The sequence below is a fragment of the Caretta caretta genome, chromosome 4 (genome assembly GCF_965140235.1).
Source record: "Caretta caretta isolate rCarCar2 chromosome 4, rCarCar1.hap1, whole genome shotgun sequence".
NCBI lineage: Eukaryota > Metazoa > Chordata > Testudines > Cheloniidae > Caretta > Caretta caretta.
The window spans coordinates 107826930-107847636 of record NC_134209.1 but is presented as its reverse complement, the minus strand read 5'-3'; the positions used below and the strand labels follow the sequence as shown (position 1 = coordinate 107847636).

The window sequence follows — 20707 nt, the reverse complement described above, 5'->3', positions numbered from 1 at the left end:
GCAATACTGCTCCCCATGGAAACAGGATTATATTTAAGCCCTAGAATCATGGTGTGAGTTCCATAGCTAGCATTTTTGGGTGGTCTGGGCATGTTATATATGTGCTAGTGTTCTACTGCTTTAGGGAGGATGAGAACATTTGGAATTGCTGAGTATTTTTTAAAATCTGGCCACTTTTTTTGGTGCCTAAAATGGGAAGTGTTGGATATGGACTTCATTTAAAAATCTGTCCATAAACATTTTGCTGCTTCTAATATTTTGCAGTTTTAGGAGTCTGCCAATTCTGCCTATATACGATATAGCTGGCTCTGAAATAAATTATCGTCCCATGGAAACTCAAGTCACCAGTAAAAAGTATGTTCAGAAAAACTGATTCTTTTGAAGAATTTATGCAGGTACACTTTTATTATGACATTTCATTTGCCAGAGTTACCCAGGGAAACTTTGTTGAAAGAGTGTGTTGTACTATATTCAGTGATATTGCTCTGGATTTAAATAGGATCATCAGGGAGGTGAAGCAGAAGAAGGGAAGCTGAGAGATACTGATTTTTATGTAGTGTTAGGAAAAACACATATTTCTCTGTTGGTACATTTCATCACATCAGTGTGGGCTGGTGCTGGCTCTAGGTTTGAAATATAAATTCAGTATTCAAGGATCTTGCTAATATAATATAAGTATTAACATACACAATTTTTGGTCCGTTGACAAAAGGATGATTCAAGTAATCTGTAGATTTCTAGCTTGTTGCATAATAGAAGAGAGAGATTTATGATGATACAATACATTGAATAGTAGCAGCCACATTTGCACCTCCCCCCACATTTTAGGGTTTTATATGTTTGTTTTTAATCAGAATACCACATACACATGCAACTTTGGTAAGATTGATAACTACTGTGTGCCCAGAAAATCAATATGTATTTTGCCTTGAATATCTCAAGTAATAGCTAGGCCCCTATGTAAAAAAAAAAAGGGGGGGGGGCGGCAGGCAGGTTGCAAATACCATCAATTGCTATGGGATTTCAGTAGTGGTGTGTGTGGAAGGGTGAGTGGGTATGGGGAAGGAGGAGGCTGGGGCGAGCAGGGAAGAATTGGACTCAGAGTGGAAGAAGGATGACATTCTAGAAAATTGCTGTCCAGCTTTTAGCAGGCTATGGTAGAATCCAATGTGGAAAAAGAGCCAGGTCCTGTTGAAGTCCATGAGAATACTGCCCTGGATTTGAATGGGAGCAGGATTTTATCCAATAACAAAAGGGCCGTTCAGATGCTATGTGTCCTTATGGGTATGCTGATAGTATGCAATATGGTAAAAAAGTGAAAACCTGTCTAGCACATAACTCTGGTGCACTCAAGGACATACTACTATTTGTTTTGCAGGCTTACCTCTCTACCAGGGATTAGCAATGTGCCATTGATATCTTCCATTATAAAGTCCTATAAAATGCCTTATTTTTAGCATTTCAAAACCTGATCTAACTTTCAGAGGGGAACAGTTTGTTTGGATTCACTTTTAATAAAAAGGAATGAGTTCTATTTTTCTGCTCAATCTTTCTCCTGCCTCGAGCTCCTTCGCATTTAAGTTTCCTTTACCCACAAGCATAACAAACTTTCAGCACCGAATAGAAAAGAACATGAATTTACACAATGAATTTTTTTTTAGCCAGGGAGGGAGCTACTTTAAGTCGTCAACCTTGGCTTTCTGGAAATTCTTTGGTGTATTACTGCATAGCAGAGTGGTGTGACAAGGATAAAGAGATTAGAAGTAGTTTCATTTAACTCCTTCTGTTAAAAAAAACTACAAAGGGCACTAATTTATAGCTCTGAGTATTCCCACAATTCTTCATAAAAAAATTAATATAAGTACAGGAAAGTTATAGGCACTAAGAAATAAACTAACAACAACAAAAGTTGTTAGAATACGAAGAATAAAAAAAAATCCAAAAAGAGAGAAATAATATAAAGGTACTGAGATCACCTAACTATAAAAATATAAGATGACTTGCAGAATACATATACACTGGGGTTTAGCCCTGATTTCAGCCATCAGAGGCCAGGAATCAGTACAGTGTGTAAGTTTCAAACCAGTGTAGATTGTGGTTTTCCTTATCTACATTAGAGAGTTGTGCTCATGCAACTATGGTGATTGTTGCAATCTGCTGGTTGAAATCAGGGCTAACCTCTCTATTTAGACAAAGTCTCAGATACCAAGGGAGCTATCCCATGTTCTTTGTGAACTTCCATTCATAAGTGAATGGGAATTTGGGTATGCCTGGAATGCAGGATCAAGCCTCAAAACTTGGAAAAATTATGATAATTTGTTATAAAGGTCCTCTGATACTATGGTTCACAAAAATCACTCTGTGTCTTTCTACCAAGGTCACTAACTCAGTGCTTTACCATGAGAAGAATTTAATAATTGTTCCCTGACTAGAGCTGAGTAAACTGTTCCGAGTGAATAATTTACATGGCCACTTTGCCCATTTTTCTGTTTGTGAATTATCCACACAGTAGTTTTTAGGAAGGTGTTCACTATTCAGAATTATTAAATGAACACTTTAGGGGTGTATGTGGCATTTCATCTTATTTGTGAAGTAATTGCTTGGATTCTATCTTCAGCTGTTTGGTATGAATAATGTTTGAATGGTTACCTAAGTGACTTGTTTCTGATTCTTGGTTTCAAGTTAGTTGAGGCAGGGACTCATTTCATTGTGCACACAGTGCCTAGAACAATGGGGATCTTTGATTGGTGTGCTACTACAACAAAACACAAATAACAGTGGAGCTATGCCCATTTATATAGCTGAGGATTTTGTCCAGTATATTTAGCATACTATGGGCTTGAACCTGCACCATTTAAATCATTGAGAGTTTTGCCACTGACTTCAACAGGAACAGACTTTTTTCAGGAACAAACATCCATTCTGAAATTTTGTACCTCATCAGTGGGTCTGATTATAAACGAAAATGCCAGTTGTGATATCCATTCAGCAAAGCAGAGAGAGAGTATTAAACAACACACACAAACATCTGAGCCTGCAATCACATAATCTCTAACAGCTAATGATGGAGGTCCAATTCCTGCTCAGTATTCTTAACTTGTCTGTAAAAGAATATTTAAAAAGCTTTTTCCTTCACTATTCAGAATTAAACAAGTTTAGACTCACATTTCCCCCGTTCTGTTAAGTTGGCTTGTTCATGCCAAGCAAATATGCAAATCCTTCACTGTAGGAGCAATTTGAACATGGCTGATTCTGATTTAATCACTTTGCCGCCAAAGCACTCAATACTGTAAGGCTGGTTATGTTTAAAAAAAATTAAGGTCCAAAGCAATCTGTACCATATTTATAGCATGTTAGAGAATAAATGAGTAGAGATCATATTTCCAAAATCCCATTCATTACCTTCTAATATGAAAACACAGGTTCATTTCAGGTAAACTGTGTGGTATGTCAACTTAATTTATGAATAATTGTCTAATGGGGGGGAAGAAAAAACCCTCAGTGGAACAAAGGTGGATTTCTACACTGCTATTTCTACAGTGGATTTCTACACTACTATTTCCTATGTTTAAAAAAGCAGTCATATTGTTTGTGTGTGTGTAATATACAATATGAGCGGTAATGTGAAAGTCTGATCTTGAAAGATGCTGTGTCCTTGCTGAAACTCTTCAATTCCTATCGACTTTATTGGGATTTATAACAGCTCTGCAGGTGCTCAGCACCTCTCTAGGTTAGGGTTCAAATTTCCAGTCCTACCATGGGTCCATGTGCACGGACCCCTGTGCCCATGCAGAACCCATAGTCTAAAATTATCATTTAATACAGGGCAAAATTTCTAAAAGCACCTAAAGGAGTTCGGCATCCAACTCCCACTGACTTGCAATGGGAGCTGGCTGCCCAACTCCCTCAGGTGCTTTTCAAAATCCCACAGATAGTGTTTAAGGCCCTAATCCTGAGAAGGGCAACTACGTCTGGAATCTCAGCCTTGGTGTCACTTATGGTGAAGATCAGGCCCTTTGTGTGACCCTGGGATTTCCAAAAGAGTACTTTAGTGTAAGTAGTCACAGGTTAGCACAAATCCTGGCTAAAATAATGTTTTTATTTTCTTCAAACAAAAGAGGATAAAGCGTCAGCCTTCAAATTACTGACATCCCCCTAGTCCAGACTCAGTTAATGTAAATATATCCCTAACATTATAATTTAACCATACTGACAACAGAGTGTTGTCGGGGTGCAGATGGCATTCACCTATGTCTCCAGAGTGCTTAGCACAGTGGGGACCCAATACTGATCTGAATCCCTCCACTGGAAAAAATAATTTTATTTAACATCTTTCTGTCTCTCTCTCACACACACAGAGAGAGAGAGAGAGAGAGAGCGAGAGCATTATTAAGATTGCAAAGTCAAGCACTTAAAAGTTAGGAAATGTCACAATTAAGGTTGCCTGTGTAACCTTAATTCAGCCCCCTTAGGTGTATGTACTATGATACAATCTGTAACTGCATGATCACATACTATTTTTTCCATAGGACCCTTGCCTCATTCAGTGCATAGGGTGGACAGTGCTCACTTAAGGAGAAGCTATACAATATTGTGTTTTCTCACTGTTCAGTGTGTGACCCAGGCCTTATTTACTGTTGAAACCATGCTCTGAAGATAGAATTATCATCTTCCTCAGGGGTTTTTTTCTCTGGTGCTCATCAGTAAAGTGTCTGAGTGCTTTACAAATATTAATTTATTTTCACATCACTTCTCTGAGATGAGCGGGTGGTGTTAACCCTTTTTACAGTTGAGGAAGCGAGGCACATAGAGATTAAGGTCTAAACTGTCCACTCATCTTGGGTGCCCTATTTGAGGTGTCGAGGACCTGGTTTTTCTGAGTACTCAGCATTATGCAGCACTATGTATGTTCAAAGCACAGCTACTAGTGACTTCAGTTGCAGCTGAGAATGCTCAGGTCTTTGGCAAATCAGATTTAGGGTATCAAGTTGGGCATCCAGAAATTGTGGAACACAGTGACCACCTGTGAAAAGTTTGGTTTAAGTGACTTAACTAGCATCACACACAAACTGTGTGGCAGAGGCAGGGATAAAACCCACTTCTCATGGGCAGAATTCAACTGCCTTAACAATGAGCCATCCCTTCTCTTTTTTGGAGTCCCCTGTCTCAGTCACTACAGGAGTCCTTCACTTGCTCCTGCACTACACAACCCCAGTTAATCCCAAGAGCAAGTCCAGCCTATGCACTGAATGAGACAGGGCTCCCGTGGGAAAAGTAGTATGTAATCATGTAATTGAAGACTGTATCACAATGCCGACGCAACATGGGGGTTAAATTAAGGGAACCTTAATTCTGACATTTCCTAACTTTTGAGTGTTTGACTTTATACACAAAAAACTACAGTAAGGTCATCATTTCCTAGGTTTTTAAAAAAGCAAACTGAAACAAATAGAAATTCCCTCATGTGGCATAACATTGACACTCATAAGGGTCTGAAACATTAGATCCACCACACAGATCTCTGCCACTTGAGCTAAGTAACTGACAGCACTAGTTATAGGTTGTCATCTGCTATGTGAACCAGCTCTTGAGGAGGATGGTATGCTTTTCCAGAGGGTTTAACAGATATTTGTTGAGAGCAGAGGAATGGTGAGACTCAGGAACCCTGGGTTCCATTCCAGGCTCTGAAGGAGTTTTTTCTTCTAAGGGACACAGACTCTTCTGCCCATTCCCCACAAGGGTGACCCTATCTGCCCTGTTTCCTCCAACCTGTTCCAGTCCTGTCATTTCCCCACCCTTGGTTCTTTTTCCTAGTCCCATTCTCCCTGCCTACCCAATCCCAGTCTCCATTCCTCCATTCACCCCTTCATTGCCACTGATTCCAATCACCACCCCCCACACCCCTGCCAAGTTCTTCAACCCATATCAGTGTCCTCCTTCTTGCTCCTGGTCCCGTTCACTTTGCCCAGCTAGTCTTAGTTCTCCACTGCACCTCAGCTCCTCATCAGAACTGTCTCCCCAGTCCCAGTCTCCTTTCCCAGCCCGTCCTAGTTCCCCTGCTCCTCATCTGATCTCAGTCTTCCTCCCCACCCTCCCCCAACCTTCTGGTTTCTGGCTCCCACTCCCAGTCTCCTTTTCCAACCAATCGTAGTCCTCTCCCCTGCACTCTCCAGGTGCTAGCCCAGTCTCCTTGTCCGGTCAGCCAGTCTTCTCCCAACCCAGTCCCTATGTTCCTTTCTCTCCCCTATCACCCTCAAGTCCCAATTTTTGCTTTCCCCTCCCCACAGGTTCCTTGTCCCAATCTAGTCTCCTTGCATGTCCAACTGTTCTCTCCTCTGCATTTTAATCAGGCAACTCCTACCTCTACACTGTTCTCCTTGCTCTCAGTTAAGATGCCTGGACCCTAACCCTAGATCTGCAACACAGTTGGGGAAGGTCTTGCTCAGATTTGGGCTGGAGCATGCTCCTTGTGACTAGAATCTTGAGAGACTTGAGCTGTTACAGTCAAAGAAGTCTCTACTGAGCATGTGTGAACTGTGACTTTTAAAGGCTTATTACTGGGCCAGATGTGGACAGATTTTGGTGGAGATGGCAAAAGTCACAAAAGCACCCCCATATCCCCCTCCCAATCTCAAGTCCCTGCTCTAAAGCATGGGAGCACTGGAGCTTTTCAAAGAAAAAAAATCAAACATTTTTTAACGTGAGCAAAAGAATGTATTCTTCTTTAGCCTCGTTTTCAGAAGTGGCTGAAACATTTTGTCTGAAATTAAAAATTCAGGCTGAGGCAGACACTCAGGATGGAAAATTTCATCCCAAGCGATTAAAAAGTTTGGCAATGTTCTAAGCAATTGAGAACAGGATTTTATAATAGGAAGTGTCAGGCAACCTTAATAATAGGTGAAGCTATAAGCTCCATCTATAATATCATCTAGATTTTCTCCCTCTGTTTTAAATATACACCTGATTTTGCATTTGGCGTGACTATATTGCACACAAGTTATTTTAGAAGTGGATTGTGGATTTTCATGCATTTATTGGTATCGCTTTTTATATCCAGCTGTCTTTAGAGACAGATGCCTTAGGCTATGTCTACCCTTAAAACGTTACAGTGGCATAACTGCAGCTGCTCTGCTATAGTGCTTCAGTGTAGACCAGAGGTGGGCAAACTACGGCCTGCAGGCCACATCTGGCCTGCGGGACCATCCTGCCTGGCCCTTGAGCTCCCAGCCAGGGAGGCTATCCCTGGCCCCTCCCGTGCTGTCTCCCCTCCCCCATAGCCACGCCACGGCACGGGCAGCATTCTGGGTGGCGCGGCTGCACGCTCCTGCAGGGCAGCACAGCAGCGTGTCTAGCTCTGGCCGGGCAGCATGGCTGCCAGACATGTTGCTCTGAGCAGCATGGTAAGGGGGCCAGGTCCAGGGAGTTCCAGGGGGCAGTCAGGGAACATGGAGCAGGGGGCGGAGGTTCTGGGGGGCAGTGGTCAGGGGACTGGGAACAGGAGGGGTTGGAAAGGCGTGGGAGTCCCAGGGGGCCTGTCAGGGGACGGGGGTGGTTGGATAGGGGCTGGGGGTCCTGGGAGGGGGCGGTCAGGGGACAAGGAACAGGGGGGTTGGATGGGTCGGGGGTTCTGAGGGGGTAGTCAGGGGGTGGGAAGTGGGAGGAGTCGGATGGGGGCAGGGCCAGGCTGTTTGGGGAGGCACAGCCTTCCCTACCCGTACACTTTTGCAACCCCAACGTGGCCCTCAAGCCAAAAAGTTTGCCTACCCCTGGTGTAGACACTTACTATGGCAATGGTAGTTGTTCTCCTATCATTGCAGTAAATCCACCTTCCCGAGAGGCAGTAGCTAGGTCTATGGAAGAATTCTTCCATCAACCTAGAGTTCTCTACATTGGGGGTTAGATCAGCTGAACTACATCACTCAGTGATGTGGATGTAGCTGGGTTGATCTAAGTTTCTAGTGTAGACCAACCCTCAGTTATAGGGGCAAAGTATACAGCTCTCAGAAAAAAAGCTGGAAGTGATATATTTCAAAACAGCTTTTCTAAAAATCATGATGACACAATTTTGAAGTCCCATGATTTGTCAGGTCTAGAAACAAGTAAAGTAACATGGGGATTCCCAGATCCTCTCCAAAGGTAGGCATCAGGTTTTACAAAAAACAACGAGGAGTCGTTGTGGCACCTTAGAGACTAACAAATGTATTTGGGCATAAGCTTTCATGGGCTAAAACCCACTTCATCAGATGCATGGAGTGAAAAATACAGTAAGCAGTATATATATTACAGCACATGAAAAGATGGGAGTTGTCTTACCAAGTGGGGGGTCAGTGCTAACGAGGCTTGATAGAGATTCTGTAGATGTTTGTCTCTGTCTGAGGGACTGGAGCAAAAGCGGTTGTATCTTAGAGCTTGGCTGTAGACAATGGATTGTGTGATGTGGTCTGGATGAAAGCTGGAGGCATGTAGGTAAGTATAGTGGTCAGTAGGTTTCCAGTATAGGGTGGTGTTTATGTGACCATCATTTATTTGCACTGTAGTGTCCAGGAAGTGGATCTCTTGTGTGGAGCATTTGCTCCAATCCCTCAGACAGAGACAAACACCGACAGGATCTCTATCAAGCCTCGTTAGCACTGAGCCCCCACTTGGTAAGGCAACTCCCATCTTTTCATGTGCTGTAATATATAGATTCATAGATATTTAGGTCAGAAGGGACCATTATGATCATCTAGTCTGACCTCCTGCACAACGCAGGCCACAGAATTTCACCCACCACTCCTGCAAAAAACCTCACACCTATATCTGTGCTAATGAAGTCCTCAAATCGTAGTTTAAAGACTTCAAGGGGCAGAGAATCCTCCAGCAAGTGACCCGTGCCCCATGCTACAGAGGAAGGCGAAAAATCTCCAAGGCCTCTTCCAATCTGCCCTGGAGGAAAATTCCTTCCCGACCCCAAATATGGCGATCAACTAAACCCTGAGCATATGCTTACTGTATTTTTAACTCCTTGCATTTGATGAAGTGGGTTTTAGCCCACCAAAGCTTATGCCCAAATACATTTTGTTAGTCTCTAAGGTGCCACAAGACTCCTCGTTGTTTTTGCTGATACAAACTAATACGGCTACCACTCTGAAACCTGTCACCATGCAAGGTTTTTCAAAGTTACCAAATCAGAATTCTCCACTCTCCCACCTAGGCAGGTGTTAACTGTAGAGGAGATTCAAGACCATTGCCTCCTGGAGGACCACCCAACCCATTCTCAACTGTTTATACCATTTACCCTCTTGTTTTTAATGACATAACATGCATTTGGCAATAGCAACAAGTGCTTGTATGGAAAAGTGATATTGGGAAATTATTTAATGTCTTTTAGTTCTCTTTTAATGGAACTGAGAAGGTTGGAACAAGAAGGAGACTGGCTGGCAAATGTTGAGGTGACCACTAGTCATCCAACCCACACTTTGAGAACCACTAGTATAAAACACGCATTTGTCACTTCACAGTGCAGGAGACGTTGGACCTTTTATCTGTCACTGGTCTAGGACTTAACATTGCCCATCCTAAATCACAGAGCAGTGTAATTTGGGGGAAAAGGAGGGATCCCATGTTTTGGGGAAAGAAGGAAACCATCTTTAAATATTAACATTTTAAAATTAACATTTTTAAAGGTGTCTAAAAGTTGCTCAGAGATTTGGACTGTTAGAAGTAGTCTTGGCAGAGAGAGATGAGGGGGCATATAGTGCTGAAGAGCCACAGAAAAGTACAAGATAAATGCAGTTTATCACATGGGTATCGCCACCACCTGTGGTATAAATGTTTATGTAGAGCTTAGAATATCAGGTTGGAAGGGACCTCAGGAGGTCAACTAGTCCAACCCCCTGCTCAAAGCAGGACAATCCCCAATTAAATCATCCCAGCCAGGGCTTTCTCAAGCCTGACCTTAAAAACTTCTAAGGAAGGAGATTCTACCACCTCCCTAGGTAACGCATTCCAGTGTTTCACCACTCTCCTAGTGAAAAAGTTTTTCCTAATATCCAACCTAAACCTCCCACACTGCAACTTGAGACCATTACTCCTTGTCCTGTCCTTTTCTACCACTGAGAATAGTCTAGAACCATCCTCTCTGGAACCACCTCCCAGGTAGTTGAAAGCAGCTATCAAATCCCCCCTCATTCTTCTCTTCTGCAGGCTAAACAATCCCAGTTCCCTCAGCCTCTCCTCATAAGTCATGTGTTCCAGACCCCTAATCATTTTTGTTGCCCTTCGCTGGACTCTCTCCAACTTATCCACATCCTTCTTGTAGTGTGGAGCCCAAAACTGGACACAGTACTCCAGATGAGGCCTCACCAATGTCGAATAGAGGGGAACGATCACGTCCCTCGATCTGCTCGCTATGCCCCTACTTATACATCCCAAAATGCCATTGGCCTTCTTGGCAACAAGGGCACACTGCTGACTCATATCCAGCTTCTCATCCATTGTCATCCCTAGGTCCTTTTCCGCAGAACTGCTGCCTAGCCATTCGGTCCCTAGCCTGTAGATGTGCATTGGGTTCTTCCGTCCTAAGTGCAGGACCCTGCACTTATCCTTATTGAACCTCATCAGATTTCTTTTGGCCCAATCCTCCAATTTGTCTAGGTCCCTCTGTATCCTATCCCTCCCCTCCAGCGTATCTACCACTCCTCCCAGTTTAGTATCATCCGCAAATTTGCTGAGAGTGCAATCCACACCATCCTCCAGATCATTTGTGAAGATATTGAACAAAACCAGCCCCAGGACCGACCCCTGGGGCACTCCACTTGACACCGGCTGCCAACTAGACATGGAGCCATTGATCACTACCCGTTGAGCCCGACAATCTAGCCAACTTTCTACCCACCTTACAGTGCATTCATCCAGCCCGTACTTCTTTAACTTGCTGACAAGAATACTGTGGGAGACCGTGTCAAAAGCTTTGCTAAAGTCAAAGAAATGATACAGCTTTTTATCTATCTTAGATGCTTATATGGCTCTCATTACCATAATTTCTGAGCACCTCACAATCTTTAATGTATTTATCATCACAACACGCTTGTGAAGTATGGAAGTTCTATAATCCCCACTTTACAAATGGGGAACTGAGGCACAGAGACAATAAGGGTATGTCTACACTTCAAGTAGACACCCACGTCTGGGCCATGCCACCTGACTCAGGCTCATGGGGCTCGGGCTGCAGGACTGTTTAATTGCAGTGTAGACATTCTGGCTCAGGCTGCAGCCCAAGCTCTGGGACCCAGTCCAAGCTCGAACGTCTACATTGCAATTAAACAGCCCCTTAGCCCAAGCCCCTTAGCCTGAGCAAGTTGCAGATCTTTAAATTCCAGTGTAGACATACCCTAAGTGATTTGTCTAAGATCACAGTGGAAGTCTGTTGTGGAGCAGGGACTTGAGCCCAGGTTTCCCAGGTCTAAAGCTTGTGCTCCAACTACTGGACCATCCATTCCTCTCTTCTCTTTTATTGCTGATTTAAAACCTATTGTGTATATATAACATACAGAAAAGTTAGAGTGTGACTTCAGAGGGAATCCTTTCAGTTGGGGTTGGAGTTGGGAAAAACTTCAAAAATACCAAGATTGAAAATACAACAATTGTGTGCTGGCAGTTACCTTCTAGACAATTGTTAATTCTATATAAATTGTTAATAAATTCTAAATAAATGTTAATAAATTGATGTTCTTTGTGTATTGTTAGAGCATAACACAGGACAGGTTTAAAAATGAAGTGCTGGTAGAATTAGCTTCCAGATTTTTGCAAAAGATCATACTTTGATCTGGAAATAGGGAAGCGTAACATCATCATAAGTAGTTTGTCTCATTACACATGCAGCTACAACATGGCAAACGGATAAGACATGGGAGGGAAATATGCACTAAAAGTGGAGAGATGGTTTAGAGTATTTGGAAGGAACAAAAAAATGGTTCCTGTTTTCAGATTCTTTATGTGTGCATATTGCATATGGAGGCCTGAAGCCCAGGCCCACAGGACTGGAGAAAGGCCAAAAATCAGAGCCTTTTATCAGACTTCCCCCTTCCATCCAAATCTTGGCATTTTGGATAAAACAGAACCCAGATCTGAACCATCTCTAATCAAAATAAAAATTAAAATGGCTCTTTAGCCCCTCTCATTTATTAAAGCCCAGCCCATTATTACTTGTGTTGAGGTAATGCCTGGGACCCCCAGTCATAGACCAGGACCCTAATGTACTAAGAACTGTCCAAACACAGAATAAAAAGATGGTCCCTGTCCAAGGAGCTTACAAACTAAGTATAAGAAAAGAGGCAACAGGTGGATACATACAGAAAGATGGAGGAGCAAACAAAGGGACAAGAAAAGGAGTACTTGTGGAGCTGTAGCTAAATTGGTTAGTCTCTAAGGTGCCACAAGTCCTCCTTTTCTTTTTGCAAAGACAGACTAACACGGCTGTTACTCTGAAAAGGGACAAGAGCGGCCAGCAATCATACTGTACTCTACACAGTGCAGATTCACTTCAAATAAAGATCTTAAATCCCAGGGTTTTGGCTGAGTTTTGCTTTGAATCTGGAACTCAAAGTGATACTCACAGGACATGAACAACAAAATACGTCTAATCCTCTCTGAATTAAAAAGTCAGTGTTTTACACAGTGCTAATAAGTAATCACAAGATTGTTGGTCTACTCTGCAGTCTTTAACTAAACATACTCGTCCATGCATGTATAAAGGTTTACTGCAGGTCTAGATGGAAATGGCTTTTTCAAGAAAATGCTAGTTGGGGGGAAATCTTGTGGTCATTAAAGATGCCTTGGCATTTTTCACAAGAGTGGATGTATTAACCCTGGCATCTGGGCCTAGTCGGAGCTTGGGTAACTGGAGTCTGCCTACAGTTTCATTTGCCCTCTTAAAAAAAAAAAAAGAAGTAATTGATGGTGTAAAATGGGTGATATTTTCCACTCCAGAGGCAGCTGTATTCTATTATCCCTATGTAGCTCAGTACATTTCTATGAAGTGCTTTGTGATTGTCCCTGATAATTTGATATTTATACAGTGACTTATCCAAGCTGGCTGTTACTGTTTACACACAGACAAACCTAAACCTGCCTTGGATGAAGCAAGTCATTCTACTTCCTACTTAGTGCTTATACTCCTCCTCATTTACACAGGTTTTGCACCAGTACAGTAGACTGACTTCAGTGGAGTTACTACTAATTTACACCAGTGTAAACAAGAGAGTGATCAGGCCCACATTGTTTGCATAAGGTGGGAAAGAGCTAAACTTGATCCTTAACTTTTTTAGCTCTATGGTCTGTACATGGAGTTCTTCTCATTCATTCTGTAAGATGCATTACAATTGGGATGGTGCTTCAACAAAGTAGGGACTAGATAACTCCAAGGCTTGGTAAATAGGATACAGAGCTTTCTGCCTCTGGGTTGTTAGTTAAATCCAGCCCAGTTTGTTAGTGATAGGGTTGCCAGGTGTCCGGTTTTCAACTGGAACGCCTGAGTGAAAAGGGACCCTGGCGGCTCCGGTAGGCACTGCCAGCTGGGCCGTTAAAAGTCCAGTCCGCAGCACAGCCCTGCCTCCACACGGCTCCTGGAAGTGGCCACCGGGACTCTGTGACCCCTAGGTGCAGAGGCGGCCAGGAAGGCTCTGATCGCTGCCCGAGCCCCAAGTGCTGGCTAAGCAGCTCCCAATGGTCAGGAACCGCGACCAGTGGGAGCTGCGGGGGCGGTGCCTGCAGGCACAAGGGCACTGTGCAGACCCTCACTGGCTGCCCTTGCACCTAGGGACCAAAGGGACCTGGCAGCCATGGTAAGGGCTACCGGGACCCCTGCCCCAGCCCGGAGTCCTCTCCTGCACCCCAAACCCCTCATCCCCAGCTCCACCCCAGAGTCCACACCCCCAGCCAGAGCCCTCACTGCCCCACACCCCAATCTCCTGCCCCAGCCCAGAGCCCTCTCCCGTACCCTGAACCCCTCATTTCTGTCCCAACCCAGAGCCCACACCCCCAGCCCAGAACCCCCCGCACTCCCACCCCCTTCCCCTCTCAGAGCCCTCTCCTGTACCTCAAACTCCTCATCCCCAGCCTCACCCCAGAGCCCGCACCTCCAGCAAGAGCCCTCAGCCTCTCCCGTGCCCTAACCCCATGCCCCAGCCCAGTGAAAGTGAGTGAGGGTGGGGGAGAGCGAGTGACAGAGCGAGGGGGGATGGAGCGAACAGAGGGCAGAGTCTCAGAGAAGGGGTAGGGTGGGGTGGGACCTTGGGGAAGGGGCTGGGCAGGGGGCAGGGCTGGGGCGTTCAGTTTTGTGTGATTAGAAAGTTGGCAACCTTAGTTAGTGATTGAAAATAGCTCACGAAAGCTCATGCTCAAATAAATTGGTTAGTCTCTAAGGTGCCACAAGTACTCCTTTTCTTTTTACTATCTGAATGGCTCTTTAATATTCTATTTGCAATAGGTCTGATGCATTTGTAGTTTGTTTCGCTTCTTCATTCTCCAAAATATCCCACCTTTGCCTGTACCCCCACTCAAATCTTCTGCAACTTAACTAGGTAAAAAAAAAAAAAATTACAGTCTTAATGTTATCTTGTGAAAAGTACATCCTAAAAAAATGTCCTCTCTGCTGAGAGAGTTCCTCTCTGATTTTCAGCAGATAAAATGTAAAAAAAAAACAAACAAAAAAGCCCCCAAACATGAGGCTGGCTGTTGACTTTGCAGTTAATAAGAAGTTGTTGTGCTCTATTGAGTTTACTGTGTCACCAAAACCCTTGCAAGTCTTAACTATACAAAGCCTATATTGTCTTGACAAGGATACTGAGAAGATGTGCCTGATCTTGGCAGGAGCTAGGTGTACCCAGAACCATGTTATTAAAAAAAAAATAACAAAAAAGAAATATTCTTTTCGGCCTCTTACTGGGAAAGATAACAAGCAGTGTCCTTACTACAAGTGTGTAGAATGCACTGGTCAGTTTTAGAAACATGAAAATTGAAAAATGATAGATGGGAACACAGTTCCAAGTGTACCAAGTATAATTTAGGTCGCAGGGTGTTCAGATTAGGGCTTTTGCTTTATACTCATCTCCAATATTGAGATGTAAATGTCCTTAAAGAGAGAAAGACAATCTTCATGCATAACTATCGGTATACAAAATTAACTACTAAAGGCCTGGCAGATGTATTTCCTCACTAAGGGCCAAATCCTTCTCCTCGGTCTCATAGAAATCAATAGAAATACTCCCACTGTGTTCAGTAGGAACAGGATTTGGCCCTTACGTCTTTACTATTGTTTGTCAGTAGTAACGCAGATACTTTTAGTATACTTCTTAGTAATTTGGATCATTCTTAATTTGATAACTCAGTCATGCATACTCAGAGAAAACAGTTTGAATTTTAGAAAAGTGGGAGATGAAATTATACATTCAGAGGAGTGTAATATAACAATTGCCAGAGTCCAGGAAAATACATACATAACTCATTATTCTAAACCAATATGAGCACGAGTATGTTTGTTCAGAATAGCCTTAATAGTGTTCAACTCTAAATAGTGTGCCATCTAAATTTTGTTATTAGATATTTACATGGACAACCAGCTCAAACTAGATCCGAGCACCTGCTTTTAGTTAACAGAGAGAGAAAGTACAGCAGACATTTAAAAAATCCTAATGAACGCAGTCATATGAATTTCCCTGATATCAGACACTTATACAGCTTTCACAGACAGGCTTCTATCATATGACAGTGATGGCTACATCAGTATAATACAACTTCTGTACAATGTGTAGAATAGCAAATTATAACACCAAACATTAGAGATATGGATGGCTATTGGCCACAGACTTAAACCCTGATCCTCCAGTAATCTCCATGCAGGTGGACTCCTGCACCTATGAAAAAAGTCTTACAGTAATCAACAGGGCTCCATGTGTGGACATCCTGGCAGGCTCAGGCCCTTAGATAAAATTTCTCTTGAAACAATACTCCTGTAAACATTTGCCATCTTAGCTGCTTAAAATAAGTACCCTTATCCAAAAGTATTTAGCTTTTTTTTTCTTTTTCTTTTTTTTAATACTTTGCTGATGTACAACACATTCCTTTAATTTTTTTAATCAAACATTGATTTTTCAGACTAGACTGGAACATTAAAGTACAGATATTATTAGGAGTCATATTTACATCCCAAAGCTAGCCTACCTTGTTGTGTGTGTCTGAAATCCCAAGATATATGAGGGAGAGAGGGCCCAATTCTCATCTCAGACAGATTGTAAATCAGGAATAGCTACATTGAAGTCAATGAAGTTACTTCATTGGGGTAAAACATGAATGAAAGAAGAACTTGGCCCAGTGACGGAATATAAGAGCGGGAGAGAAACTGAGAATACAAGCAAAATGTTTTCCCCTAATTTATTTTTCAGACTCTAATGTTATTTTGACTGTATAGTTTGATTTTTAGCCTTGTTAGTAATTTAAACAGGAATCTCTGTTAGATAAACTCCAAATAGCAGTATATTTCTGGTGTTATCTTATTTTCCTTTCTCAAGAGTGCATATTGTCTTCAGTTTTCCAATTTTATACCAGGCTCTGCTTATTACCACAAGTGATCTTTCACCTTTATGATCTGGCACCTGCTGTACTTGGAGATGTTTAGTATATAATGTTGCATATCTCTCAGGCAATAGTTGTTGCAACAGCCTGATTATGTTTTTTTTTTTCTTTTCTCCCCCTTACCATCATGTGAACTCAGCATTAGACTTGTTAAGAAATATTGCAAGATTGTCCAAAATTATTATTACATAAATCTGGAAGGCTCATAAAGACACCACTATTACATTCAAACTAGCCCCTGGGGCCAAGTTCTGCACTGTGACCTCATCTGGGTGGCATAGGTAGAACTTAAGGCAGATTTCAAACTCTAATATTTTGTTTTGCTATATCCAACTTTTAAAATTCTGTGACTTTAGCTCCAATCTTTATTTTAAAGCCCCAATGGGAAATGAACTGTATAATTTTAATTTATAAAACAAAGTGTTTCTTTTTACATGCATAGAGAGAGAGAGACACGCCCCAACAATCCTCATCTAACCACACAAAAATCTAACTAAAGGCATATAAAGGTGAGATCTACCATAATATATTTTATTTTTAAATATCCATTAGAAAAGTCTTGTTCTCTTCATTTTAATGTCTCTAATCAGAGATCCCAACTAGTCATCCATCAGAATTATATCACCACTATATGTTCTGCACAGACTATGATTTTAACTAAAAAAAAACACAAACATATTTACTTCAACACTATTTAACACATCAGATAAGAAGATACTGGTGTGTTATAATTTGTTTGATATGAAGATGTACATAATCTTTTAAACTTAACTTCTGAAATAGTGTATGTACCAGAAATCACTTTTCAGTCTTCTCTTAGTTGATATTTCTCGTTTCCTCTCTAATCTTACAAGTTTTTAAAGAAAGAATCTAGTCCATTGCTCAATCACTTGAAAGGATTTATCAAAACTTAGTTCAGCTTGTGGTTTTGTTTCTGTTTTTTACAGAAATTATTTAAAACACTTTTTCAAAAATAACTTACGTCCCACCATGTTCTTAAAACAATCACAAGAGCATAAACCCTGCAGTAAGGACACAGGGACAGCACAGTGATCACATAAATTTACCTACCTGTATTGTGTTTCTGAAGACAGTCTCTAAACTTAAGCACCATTCACAGAGAAGAAAGAGTTTCTGGGCAGCAATGCATCTTCTTACTTTTTCTAATGTTCTGCTAAATGAGGAGTGTTGAGCAACTCCCTCCAATGCTGTTTAACCCCCTCCTTTCACTCCCTGCCTGTTTAGACCTTCTGAACACTGAAATGCATACAGAGAAACTTGTAATTAGTAATACCAGCTAAGCTAAAACCCTTGATTCTCACTAACCTAAGCTGCACATTCCAAAGTACTAAACAGGAGTGCTAATCAGAAAGCACTTTTTTAGACTAAATTCCTGACTAGACATAAAGCATGAAAGTTAAGCTAAGATATTGCCCTACCAGAGCCCAGTTTCTGCCTACTGGCTTGGTAAAGCCTGCGATATCTCAGGACTCAGGAGCACACACTGTGACTGTGAGAGGAAAATGTTAAGTGTCTCATCTCTCTGTTCTTTTTTTCTTCCCCCTCTCTTGTTCTCGCTGCTCACAGTAGCAAGGTTGTCTCTTGTATACTCCCTGCCCTTAAACTCACCAAACCAGATTTTTACTCCCAACACCAGCAACTTCCCGTAAATCTGAACTGAAATTTTATCCTGTTCACTGAGCGTTTGCTGGCTCAAGGCCAGCGCAGCATTCCTGTTGTTTTAGGAGTGCAGATACCTTTGCTTTTTAAAAAAAATAAAATCGGGGGTAGGAGGGGGGAAAGATAACCTGAAGAGATGTAAAGGCTGGCATGAGAGAGACACTTGGAAACAGTTTAAGTATTGTTTGACACCCCATGTTTGTATTTTTTTTTTTTAAAGGTGGAGTTCCAATGTGAATATCAGAGAGGGAGACTATATCCTCCACACTAAAATGGAACCACCTATTTGCTGAGCCACCTGCTTTATCTCTGCACAAAGTGTTTAAGAAACAAGATGTTAAATCATGGGTTTCTTTCCCCCGCTATTAAACAATGTAGGCTTTCAATATATAGATGTAGATTTAAAGGAAAACAAATCAATAGTACTCACCTGAGGCATAGCATGGCTTGAATTAGCACAGAAAGGTATTGCACTAGGAGAAACCCACAAACTTTTCTGATCCAGTTTCATCAATACAGGGGTTGTGCTTGTCAAAGAAGTGACGCATTTCAACCCCTTCTGACCTGAAGTTACATCTAGTTTCTAGAAAAGGAACAAAAGAGAAACTAGTTTTAGAAACAACAGCCAAGCCCTCCTTTAACCTCTCTGTGATCTCTCTGACAATTGTTTTTTAACCTCAAAAGAAACAGCATGCCAGAGAGTAAACTTTCCCTTCCCACCCCCTTTACCTTACCTGCCTATGCAAGGGTTAAGTAGCCTGATGTATTTAAACAAAGCACAAAACCTGTTTATAGTAAATGCAATCAGCCAACAGAAATCTAATTCAGTACTTGTGACTAAACAAACTGGAACAGGAAGCACACATGAGAATTTATAAAAAGTACTAATTCCTGCTTGCATTGTCATGCAACTGAAAAATGTTTCTACTTCTCTTTAGAGTCTTTTGTTCAATGGCAATTCACTTTTTTGTGTGAAAAGTTTAATACTCTGATGTTTAATCATTTGCATGCAAACACTTAGAACAATATTTGCTTTTTGTACAGAATACTATGGAACCTTTTCATTATTTTTCTTGCTTTGGGGAAGGCATGTTTCTGTAGCTAGGTTTTATTTTCAAATTATTTTTTGTAACTTATGAGAGTTGTACATGGTACCTTTAATACTTGCACACAATAAGAACTCAAACAGGAGAATAATGAAGAGTCATAAAAATTAAAATGTTTAAGGTACATAGTATTGAGGGTTAAAGCTACTGTTGACAATATTCTGCAACCATATTTGTAAATGATTATAAAATGCTGCCAGCTTTATCACCTGGGAAGATACTAAACCTACAAAAAGAAAAGGAGTACTTGTGGCACCTTAGAGACTAACCAATTTATTTGAGCATGAGCTTTCGTGAGCTACAGCTCACTTCAAATAAATTGGTTAGTCTCTAAGGTGCCACAAGTACTCCTTTTCTTTTTGCGAATACAGACTAACACGGCTGTTCCTCCTAAACCTACAATGTTTTGCAGCATCCTGTCCCTTGAGACTAAGTTTCTCCGTTAAATTTTTATGTAAGCAAAAGTTACATTGACTCTTACTGAGTTTTGCTTGAATAAGAACTTCAGGATTGGGCCCATATTATTATAATAAAACCATACAGCCACATACTGAGGCTATGCCTACACTAGCACTTAGGTTGGCAAAACTTTTGTCACTCTGGGGTGTGGAGAAAAACACCCCATAGCGACATAAGTTTTGCGGGCATAAGCGCTCGTGTGCACAGCACTGTCGGTAGGAGAATCTCTCCTGCAGACACAGCTACCACCGCTCGTTGAGCTGTTTTTATTCTGTCAACGGGAGAGTTCTCTCCCGTCGGCATAATGCAGCTACATGAGCACTTTTCCAGCAGCACGGCTATATTGGTACAGCTGTGCCCCTGTAAGCTTGTAGGTGTAGACATGGCCTAAAATTTGAAGTCTTGGTATGAGTGCCTAATGAATGAATCTCATGCACTTGCTCAGTGCATAGTTTCAATGTTCCTAATTTTTATAAAAAGAAAAGGAGTACAAGTGGCACCTTAGAGACTAACCAATTTATTTGAGCATAAGCTTTCGTGAGCTACAGCTCACTTCTCTTTTTGCAAATACAGACTTACACGGCTGTTACTCTGAAACCTAATTTTTATGTAATCAAAACCATCCCCCGCCCCAACCAATCAAATACACTATTCCTCAAAGAAGTCTATAGTTATGCCAAATGTTAGGCTGAAACTTCAGCTGTTTCTTACTGTAGCTCTGCTCAAATAGACTAATGTTAGAATTTTTGTTAAGTGAGAAGTTTATTTTTTCCACTGCACCATAACTCAAAAATGGATAAAGGGATTAGCTCAAATTTTCCTAAAATGCATCTTGAGGAAGAAGGCAAATA

At 41.7% G+C, this 20707-nt stretch overlaps 1 protein-coding gene and 1 long non-coding RNA gene across 7 annotated transcripts in view; one reads left to right on the top strand and one right to left on the bottom strand.

Moving 5' to 3' along the window:
- RBM47 (RNA binding motif protein 47) overlaps positions 1-18822 on the bottom strand; it is a 115298-nt gene extending 96476 nt beyond the window's left edge. For 2 of the 5 annotated variants that reach the window (XM_048848515.2, XM_075127962.1), the window contains exon 1: positions 18722-18822. In XM_048848515.2, coding sequence (XP_048704472.1) covers positions 18722-18735 — 14 coding nt within the window. In that variant the 5' untranslated portion in view covers positions 18736-18822. Of the gene's footprint in view, positions 1-17682; positions 18219-18721 lie in introns of those variants that run through there. The other 3 variants (XM_048848519.2, XM_048848517.2, XM_048848514.2) reach the window with 2 other exon arrangements.
- The window catches only part of LOC142071927 (uncharacterized), a 111104-nt gene that overhangs the window by 48964 nt on the left and 41433 nt on the right, over positions 1-20707 (top strand). The gene's annotated exons all lie outside the window — the stretch shown is intronic.